The 10,436-nt window shown below is 41.5% G+C and overlaps 2 protein-coding genes across 2 annotated transcripts; one reads left to right on the top strand and one right to left on the bottom strand.

The window, feature by feature from the left end:
• Nucleotides 1-226: 226 nt before the first annotated feature.
• C1GALT1C1 (C1GALT1-specific chaperone 1) lies at nt 227-1,183 on the top strand. The gene has a single exon (XM_010151654.1). The coding sequence runs from the start codon at nt 227-229 to the stop codon at nt 1,181-1,183; it is 957 nt and encodes a 318-aa protein (XP_010149956.1).
• Nucleotides 1,184-4,400: 3,217 nt separating this feature from the next.
• Nucleotides 4,401-9,844, bottom strand: MCTS1 (malignant T cell amplified sequence 1; the record flags this gene model as incomplete). Its single annotated transcript, XM_010151655.1, has 5 exons — nt 4,401-4,624; nt 6,696-6,763; nt 7,803-7,936; nt 8,892-8,989; nt 9,692-9,844. Coding segments are annotated over 5 exons (535 nt in total), but the record flags the coding sequence as incomplete, so codon positions are not given.
• Between the last annotated feature and the right edge of the window lie 592 nt (nt 9,845-10,436).

The raw sequence follows: 10,436 nt of genomic DNA, 5'->3' as shown, positions 1-10,436 counted from the left end.
AGCCGGTGCCCGGGCGGTCGAGCAGGTCCGGGGCGCCAGACCCCTCCCGCGGAGCGCTGGCGGTAACGAGAGCCGATTGGGAACCTGCCGCCGCCCTTCCACCAGCGTCGTCGTGGTATGGAAGTTACGGCAAGCGTAGCTGGATTCAGAAATTAAAACTGTGCGGAATCTGTAGTAGTGAACTCATTCCTGGAAGTTCTTACTGTGTGTCTCCTTTCTAGGAAAAATGATTTCCGAAGGCAGCTCCTTCGTGAAGGGCGTGGTGCTGGGCGGAGCCTTCTGCATGCTGGTCACACTCCTCGGACACATGAAGGTGGGCCACGGGCCTAAAGCACATCACCACGAGCATCACCACATCCAGGCTCCCAACAAAGAAGACGTTTTAAACCTTTCGGAAGGCGAACGCGTGGAGTTCAGTAAAGGTATCCGTGTTTATTGTATCATCCTTGTGAAACCGAAAGATCTGGGGCACTGGGCTGCAGCAAAAGAGACGTGGAGCAAGCACTGTGACAAGGCGGAATTCTACAGCTCTGAAAACGTCAAAGTGTTTGATTCTGTAGCCCTCAACACAAATGATATGTGGGCAATGATGAGAAAAGCTTACAAGATAACATATGAACACTATAAAGATGAATTCAGCTGGTTCTTCCTTGCGTATCCAACAACATTTGCTATTATTGAAAATCTCAAGTATTTCTTACTGAAGAAAGATGCCTCACAGCCTTTTTACATAGGCCACACTGTGAAATCTGGTGACCTTGAGTATGTTGATGGTGATGGAGGAATCGTCTTAAGCATTGAATCACTGAGACGACTCTCCCGTGTTTTTGAGGACTCCGACAAGTGTCCGGAGCAGGGAGGTATGATTTGGAAACTTGCCGAGGACAAGCAGCTAGCAATCTGCCTGAAGTACACTGGAGTGTTTGCCGAAAACGCGGAAGATTCTGAAGGAAAAGACGTCTTTAACACTAAATCGGTTGGTGCTCTCATTAAGGAAGCCATGTCTACGCACCCTCAGCAGGTGGTGGACGGCTGCTGCTCCGACATGGCCATCACGTTCAGCGGACTGGCCCCGAACCACATGCACGTGATGATGTACGGCGTGTACAGGCTGAGACCCTACGGCCACACGTACAACGATGCGCTCATCTTCCTTCCGCCTGTGGGCTCAGACAATGACTGAGATCTCATCACAGAGAACGTGGAACCGTGGAGTCAGCTCTTCTCATGACACATTTGTACTGACGGATTCAATTTTTGTAGCTGGTGGTACTGGTGTACAATTTTTTTTGTTTTGCACATCAAGGTTTGGTAAAGCTCTTAATTTTCAAAGTGGAAGGAGAACTTTTTTCTAAATCTTTTATACAGAAACGCTTCTGGTTTTTGACAGTGCTGGAATGAAATGATAAAGAAGTTGTTGAAGTTAAGATAAAATTAAGTTTATATGGGGCATTTGTACATGTAAATATTTATTAATGAAAACTCAAATGAACTTTAGTCTACCATTACAAATATATTTTTGCAAGACACTGATTCTTTCAATTCTTCCAGGCATTTCTAGAATGTCTTTATACCTTTCTAAGACATACCAATAAAACTGACTGCAGATTCAGTCTCAAAGGCTAACTTTGAGCTATTTCCCTTGCACTAAACCACACAACCACTTGAGCTGTGCTGTTCACGCAGCATCTGTTGCTTTATGTACGGCCCCCCAACCCATTGAGGAAGGAGCAGGAAGCCAGCTGGCCAGCGGTCAGTTAGGAAGTTGCAGCAGAGTAATACTAAAGTGACCTTTGGACTGCTGTTTTTCAGTAGACAAGAGAAAATTATATTTGAGTAAGTATTAACACGGCCAGGTAGCCTGTTAGCACAAGAGTAATGGCTTATTTAAAATTGCACTTCATGTATAAGCATATTAGAATAAGGGTTCAGTATGATTTTCACTCCTGTTAGTGGTGCTAATAGTATTTACAAGGAAGAAGTCAGTTAACTGTCAATACAGGTGGAGGTAGGTATGTTTTAGACTTTTTAACACCAAGATGCAGCAAGAACAACCCGTGTTTGCACTCCCCACCTTCCTTTGGAGGTAATGCAAAGCAGGTTATGTGCACAGCAAAGCAATATGCAGAACTCGCCAGGGCTGATTTTGGGGTTGTGTAGTGGGTTTTGGGTTTGTTGTGGGTTGGTTTGTTTACAACTGAGTGCACTTGAAATCAGTTTTATACATGTTACCAGGTCACACTCCCTTCCAGTTACAGCACTTTCAATTTTTCCTCCATTCACTGACCTGACGTGGATGCTTGGAGACTTAGGGAAGGTACTACATCCGTGCACTACACCACGCAGGACTATCACAAGCTTTGTTGGTACTACAGTATCCATACGTCATCTCACCTTCCACAGACCATTTGCAATATCTCAGCCTGTCCTGAGCTGCAAGGAGGCAGGTGGGAAAGCAAAACAGAGCTAATGAGAACATCCACATCTTACAGGTTTTGTCAGGTCCTTCCTTATTGACAAGGACGGTAAGACAACTGCTCAGCCCCACACGGCAAGCTACCGCAGCCCAGCTCTTTCAGAAGATGCACCTTTTGCGCCTTCTCCTCCTCCACGTCAGTCAGAGCTCAGCTGCCACAGCAAGAAAAATGTGTACGATGGCTGCCAAAACCTCCATAAAACATTTGCGTTTCTGGCATTCTGCTAAATTGGCACACAAATTAATTTAAGCATGATGTAACTTGTGTTTTCTTACAGAATCATTTTTAAAAGGTCAGATCGCAGTTGGGAATACTCCAGCAAAGCCAGAGAAAGTACAGTTTTGATTTCAGTGGCATTTCTGATATTAAAGACTCTTCTGCCCCCACTGCAACAGCTGTCATAGGGCAGGGCAACGAAAAAGAACAAGAGTAAACAACTCAAACCAGAATAAATCTCACTTAACACGGATTTCAGAGGTACTGTAACAAAAAGGAGACAAGGTGGAAGGGGGAAAAGCAAGCCACAGAACTCGACACTAGCTCATTTTATGCAAAAAAGAACCACTGAAGCACAAACAGATTCCCCGTAGCACTAACAAGAAATTAGTACATTTATACGAGTCTAAAATGCATAAAAATGTCCACTAGCATTCCAAAGGCAATGTCTGAGGTTTGACCAAACTTTTTTCTGCAGCACTGCTGGAATAATCACCTTAATTTGTCTTCCTACATTAATAGTTCCAGATTTACCCTGTCACTTTCAAAAAGCACAACCTTGTAAATTTCTCCTGTAAAATTACTTACAAACAGCACATAATTAGGTAACACATTCCATTTCCCATGTCTTGACTAGAATCTGATGGAGAACACCTCTGCCACCATCTCCTGCAAAGGTCCCAGAGGGGGGAAACCAAACACGCAGAAAAGCACCGCGACAAAATCACGTTCTGCCCTTACAGAATACGAGTGTTAGAACAGAGACTTGAAATATTAATAAACGCTTCCAGAGACAGAGTTATGAGTGACAGACCTTAAAGTTTCCTTAGTTTATTAAGTTATTCCATGGCACAGGCTGTTTTCCATAGGCATAGCTTTGGGTGCGCGGTTGCTGAACAGAGCTGGGTTATCCAGACAAACACATAGTGCTCTTCAACCCGTTCTGTAGATGTACATACACGTGGCAGTGTGCACAAGCTGAGATTGCGCTTGAAGTTCCATCTGAAGAAGCGGCTCCTGGCTACACTGAGAACCATGTTTTGCTATCATGTCTTTGTTAAACAGTGATTTTGGTTCCGCTCCTAAAATAAGAAGGCAAACAGGGAGTAGAGCGTCAGGCACCAGGTTGGCACACACTCCGTTTGGAGTATGCCCGCTGTTACTATAAACTCCACTACGAGGAGCGCGGTATCAAACAGTGTTGGCAGGTAGAAACTGGAACACATATATATATTGTTCAGATATGAACTAGCATAATGGAATTTCTAGTTCACATACAGATTTAAGTTCATAGATCCCACACAGATAAATGCGTATTAAAAAGAGAAAATCCCTAAGTAAAATACTGAAGTTAATGCTGTTAATAAATTAAGTTAAAAAATAAATGTAAAAAAAAAAAAATTCTCTTCACACTCAAGAAACAGCAGACTGACAAGATGTTCATCAGAAGAAAAAAATCTGAAATGTTTCAGAGGTTTTATAAACCATATTAGTTATATTTCACATACACTTTATATTGCTCTTTCAGAAGAGCATAAAAATGTAAACATTTCTTGACTTTTTCCTCCTTTGTCTCTGAAATAGTCTACCCACAGTCCATGCAGGATCTTTCCATCACATATCTTCAGTCACTGAAGACTTGGCTTTAAGACAACACAAAAGAACCATAATAAAAAGAATTCTAGAAAACTAGTGTAGCCTAACAGGACTTTCGCATTCACTTGATTTATTTAGCATAGCCACGGAACAAAATAATTTGTACATTCAGTCACATTAAAAACAAGGAATTACAAAGCAGTCCACATTTAATCTAAGTGCATTCCTTTGGAGTAACACAGTTCCTTTTGTTTCACTTGTACGTCTTCATATGCCAAAGGCCATCATTTAAATAGTGGATATTTTCGATACCAATCCCTTTGTTGACCTTCTCGCTGTAGAAGGAGGAAAAAGGTGCACAGGTATTAGCTCGGTTAAATATCAGAGCAGTACAAAATACAGCATTTGAAGTAGACAATGCAACAGTTGCCAATTGGAAGAAGCCATCATCCACGCAGCAGTAAGCTTCAGCAGCAGGTGGACAAGAAACAGGGTTTGTTATTACGTGTACCCCCGCTGCTGAATAGTAAGAGGACAATATTTGCCTTCCATGCTGTGGAATGTTGTTGACAAAACATTTTTAACTACGACTTTGTGGGAGGCAGTTCTTCAGACAACACTTCTGCTACTTTTCTTACTCTTAGCATTTCTCTGTCGAAGTAGCAGAGCAGTTTTAAGTGACTCCCCCCTACTAGCACAAGAGGTGGTGAAACATGGCTGGAATGGGGAATTAGACAAGTTCTGGTTCCAAGTCTGCCGTTTACAGTCAAGTGCAGGTGAGCTGCGTCACTGAAAGACATGTACCCACTCAATCAACAATTATAAATGCTGAATTTATGTGCCAAGGACTTGCAGCATGTTACAGACAGACTATCTTTTGAGCCATGTCATGTTTTAAAAATGGTTGGGTTTTGTGCATCTGCATTGGATTTGTGTTCATCTCTTTTCCAGTATATTATTACATGGAAAAATCCAGTTTTGTCACAATAAACAAGACAAATCTCATTATCCCAGGACTGAGAACAAGTTTCATTTCCCAGGAGAATACAATTGACTGTGTATTTACACTGTGATCCATTACTTACACAACTTGCCCAAAAGTAATCAGGAAGGAAAATATCGCTGTGTTAATTCCATTAACAAATCATGTAGCACAATCGCACCAAGTGACTGAAATCATAGCTTCATAGTTTTTTGTTTTAAACAATAACACACAAAAAAGCACGCTAAGAGGCTGCATGGATCAGTATAATTTTGTTTTCCCCTCCAGTTCACGTTGCTTCTCTCAGGGACAGGATACTCAGCTGCAAGGCTGCGCAATCTGAAGAACACAGATACCGTGGTTTGCAGAGATCACTGCAGCTGTCGGGCTGGGACAAAAGTAGCTATTCTTTCCACCTACTCTTGGAATCTTTTGAAGGTACTACAAACAATCTTGAGGAATGCTATCCCCCAACAGCTAGAGCAGGTCCAAATCCAGGTTGCTGCAGTCCCACTCTCTATCCTTATCCTCTGCAGCGCATTCCCACCCCTCAGCCTTGTGAGGCGATAGTACTGCCGTGACCCAGTACGGAAGGTGATCTTGCTGAGAATTATCCCCACAAGGAAGAGTGACTTGTTCACATCAAAGTCAGCTTCCTCACCCACACAAGTGATAGATGGAGCCAGAACCAATCCAGCCCAATCCTGCTGCAAGATGTCACAGAACTTAGTGACAAAATAGTTTAGCTCCTCATAATTTAGCACCATCTGAATGCTAAAACCCACTAACATCCATTTCCATTTTCTGTCTCATTTCCTTCTCAAGCACTTTTCAGTTGATGTTTATCCCCCAAACAGACCTGGACATTTGACAAGCAGCTTAGCTAAGCCTGTAAGCACATCAGACAGAAATGCTGTATGTGGGTACAAGGCAAAGGAAAAGTGAAGGCCACAGAGGAAAGCCCAGCTGGTCAACCAAGTGCCAGCAGCAGGACTTCAGTCTCTGCTGTCCCTGCAGACAAAAAAACCAAAAATACATCACATCAACCCACTCAAACCCAAATTACACCTCCTGCCCAGCCCAGGCAGTATGTACTCTATATAGATATTTCTTTGTTCAGCAAGATCTTTGAGAAACTATGATCAGAGAGCAAGAAATTCCAACATTCAGGGGTAGGGCTGATGCGCATCTTAATATCCTTACTCCTGTGAAGGAACTATTTTGCTTCCATCTGGTAAACAAATAATTAGGGAAGATATTGCCTTCCTCCTCTTCTTTCCCTGAATATTAATCAACAAAACGAAATCTTAAGTAAATTCTGTACTTGAACAACATATGCTGCAATGGTGATGCAGCAACCTTGACAGTGGTGCTTATATTCCAAACGAACATGGGCAAGTTATACTTCAATTGAAAACACTTACATGTCCTCAGCTGACATCTTCATTACTCCCACACATAATGCATGTTGTTTTCCCTCTGCCATTATTGCCTACAAATTACTGCTAAGGAAAACAGGGGTTTATTATTTTTTAACTATTTCAGGAAAGTAAAAGCAGTATGAGGCAACAACTTTCCAAAAAATTTCAAAATCCTGTGTTGAACTTTTACCCTTTTAGTAATTCGAGAGCTATAGCTCTTAAAGATAAGCCCAAAAAATGCACTGCGTTTAACAACTGGATCACAGTGTGTAGAACAAAGCATGTATTCATGAACTTCAAACAGTAATTACAGGAAAAGATTTCCAAGCACTACACTCCTTTTTTTTCTGCCCAACACTGAGAAGTGATCCCCTCACTTTTTCTGGAACAAAACTCCATGTTTGTGGGGCCATTTTAGATTCCAAGGTACAGAAGAACTGAGACACGAATCTAAAACAATAGAAGTCCCGAAATCAGACCTGTCCTTTTCAAAGCTCAGCAACATGTGATGCTAACTGCTAATCTTTTCCTATAGCACCTAACAAAAGCAACACAGCTTGGTATTATTAATGCTGTATTTGCTCAGGGTTCCTTTCTCAGTAAGACAATAAGCAGGAGTGAAGTAGCTTACTTTCCTCATTCTACATATGCTAATTTCATCAGACACAGAGCGAGTCCTGACTAGGGCAAAGCTGATCATAAACATCTTCCCGGACTCCCTAGGAACAGGACCAACTTCTGTCACTGAAGGAGACAGAAAACTGATTAAGGAGGCAGAGGACAAAATACACTATACCTCATCTATTTTTACACTTCTGCAAAAAACTGCAAAGGAGCTCCACTTATAAATTAAATTAATGAAACGGCATCCCACCCAACAGCACAGCAGGAACAGTTATCTGGTTTGGAACATCACAGTAAGTAAAGTTTAGGAACAATTTTAACTTTGCCAGATAACATCTGAACCTCTGCAGCTTTTCAGACTGCTAGCTATTCCATGAAGTACCATTAAAATGCAAAGTAATTCAGATCATGATCAGCAGAGAACAACAAGAACAGAAATTTAACTCCTGTCACAGCAAGCAGTAATGCATAGTTTGAGAAGGATACAACAACAGTATCAACGGCAGCAGGGTAAAGTTTTGCTCCAGGAGACGTCAGGCCAGGGCACATTATATTAGCTCCACTTAGTACAAATTTAATGGCGCCTTTATCAACCTGCTGATGTGGTAGAATAAATGGGTCTAGGAGGGGAAAAACAGAGCATTACAATTAATACAGTAAGATGACAAGACAGGTAACTCATTATCAAGGCAGTTTAGATGCATAGTGCACTGCAATGGTAGAAGTTGGAGTAACAATTACCGGAGCTCGTGCTGGACTGTACTGTCCCGAAAGGACTCAAGTACTGTTCTCCCAGACCACATCCTTTATCTGAGAACCAAAAGATAATCCAACACTAGGCCCATGTCTCCTGCATGCTCATATACCCAAATACTGAGTAACGATTTTAACAAGTTCCCCCAACAAAAATGATCACACCAGTGCCCACATACTAAGAGGTTTAAAACCAAGGGGTCTTAAATCCCTCATGTGTAATGTCTTGCATGAAAAAGCAACAGTTTAATGGTGAGGACAAAAAAGCAAAGATGGACAAAATTCATGAAGGCTGTCAGCTGATCAGATCAGTAACACAATCAGAACAGTGAGAACAGCAAGAAAAATAAAGCAAGTGAGTAAATTGTACGAAGCAAGAAGCATGCAGCATAAATTCTTACAGGAGAAAAGCCTACATTACATCATTAAACACATGATTAAAGAATATTTTTCTTCTAAAAACTAAGTATTTAGAAGGAAGCAAGAGTTCCAAGGAAGGCGTGAAAGAACAAAGATCAGGACTAACAACAGGAAATTGAAATCTGTCCTAGGGAAACCTCGATTTTTTTGCAGAACTTTACACAATTTAATTCTTAGAAATCACAGTTTAATTGCAACAAAAGCATTACAATAATCATATAGGCCCCTGAAATAGCAAAGCAGTAAGTATATTTTCTCAACTGTAACTATGTCTTAAAGATTTATTCTGGAATATAAATACGCACTGAAGCAGCAAGTTCTTTGTAATTCGGTTTTATAGAAGACCTGTGGAATCATGCACTCACCCTCTCTCCCCACCACTACCACCCTCAGAAAACTTACATTTGTGAAGCAGCCTTAGCGTGGGGTAAAAAATCCCTTCTCTTTGTCTGAAGAACAGTAACTCCCCATTCACAGTGAGGATTTCTATGTGTTCATGACTGCAAGATTAAAAAAAGTTATTCCACTACCTACATAATCCTTTTATATAGGTTAAATATCTCATTTCACAGAGTCTAGTCTATCTTGGCATCTGAGAATTAAGATAGTCAATTAGCAATAAAATTAAAAACTTCTTTTATGGCTTGTTCTTCAACACTGGGTTGAACACCACACACTTCCTTCCCCTTCCAATAAAAATAAAGAAAAATCTACAGACAAACATCCAGCTGTTCACAAACTGCATTTCTTTGGGGTTTTTAAATGCAATGCAAAGGTTGGACAAGGAGAAGGAATCAACAAAAATATACTACCCTCTATGTAAAAAAGAGAAAATAATTCAGATAATATACAGAAGCCCAAAGAAAGCAAAAAAAAACTTCCAGCTGGAAGCTATCCAGACAAGTTTGAGGTTCCATGTCCATAAAGCTGAATGCTTCACTTCAACAACAGAATGATCCCTGAAGAGTTACCAGACGTGTTACACATTCAGTACTAGGCCCCATTTCTGTCTTCCTCAAGCGTCCTAGTAGCATGCCTTCCAGAGCGTGATGAACACATGCAAACTTTCTGGTTTGGGCATATCACAGACAGTAAGAAAGATGGTTTTCAAAAACACTAGGTTCATCTATTACACAAAATAAACACATAAAGGAAGCAATCCTATCACCCTGGAAACCAAGGTTAAGAGAAAAGAAACTTACCATCTCACTATTTTGACTGGGTCTTTCTTTGGCATAATTTGGTTTAGCCATGGTTCAATAACAGGAAACTGGTCTATCAGCTGATTCTTAATACCTTTAATAACTGAAGTCTTCAGCTGGATGCAGTTTGATACATTCTCCTTTTCATCAAATCTGTCAAGTGAGCAAAAGTATTTCAGAAATGCACAATTTGCTGCCCAAATGATGCCATATCTCAGCAACATTCTTCAGAAATGTTTATAAAGTCTCTGTAACATCTTAACAATACCTCATCTGTCCAATTCTCAAATCTAGGGTTTCATGAGGTTTAAATTTGTCTCCTGGGAACACTGGGCTGAGAGAAGGCAAGGAGGCTCCCAGGAGCAAGCTGTCTTTGTCCCCAAACCTTATGAACATCCATAAAACATGCCTGAAGTCCCACACCTTGGCTCACAGCATTATTTCACCCAACTATTGGAGGGACTTTGCTGGTAACACCAACACCTATAGTCCTATTCAGAGGTACTTGTGAGAGTCCTTCACCTTTACCCCAAGGTACGAACTGCACTTTGTGCTATCCCAAAGTTCAGACAACTCAGTGACTCAGCTTACTTTTTAGGTTTCTTTCTTTTAACATGCAAGTGCCCAAAGAGCCCAGGCCAGCGCGACCCAAAGCAAAGCTGACAGCTGCGGGGCGGCGCTGCCCCATAGGCTGAGGGCACGCCGTGCGCCCCGAGAAGGCCGCGGCAGCCGCCGGGGCTAAAAC

This window comes from Eurypyga helias, unplaced genomic scaffold (genome assembly GCF_000690775.1).
Source record: "Eurypyga helias isolate BGI_N326 unplaced genomic scaffold, ASM69077v1 Scaffold46895, whole genome shotgun sequence".
NCBI classification, from domain to species: domain Eukaryota; kingdom Metazoa; phylum Chordata; class Aves; order Eurypygiformes; family Eurypygidae; genus Eurypyga; species Eurypyga helias.
The sequence above is the reverse complement of the archived record's forward strand: the minus strand, read 5'-3'. Positions and strand labels throughout refer to the sequence as shown.

Bases quoted from the DNA above. Each gene is read 5' to 3' on its own strand.
- C1GALT1C1 (XM_010151654.1), top strand. From the start codon at position 227: ATGATTTCCGAAGGCAGCTCCTTCGTGAAGGGCGTGGTGCTGGGCGGA.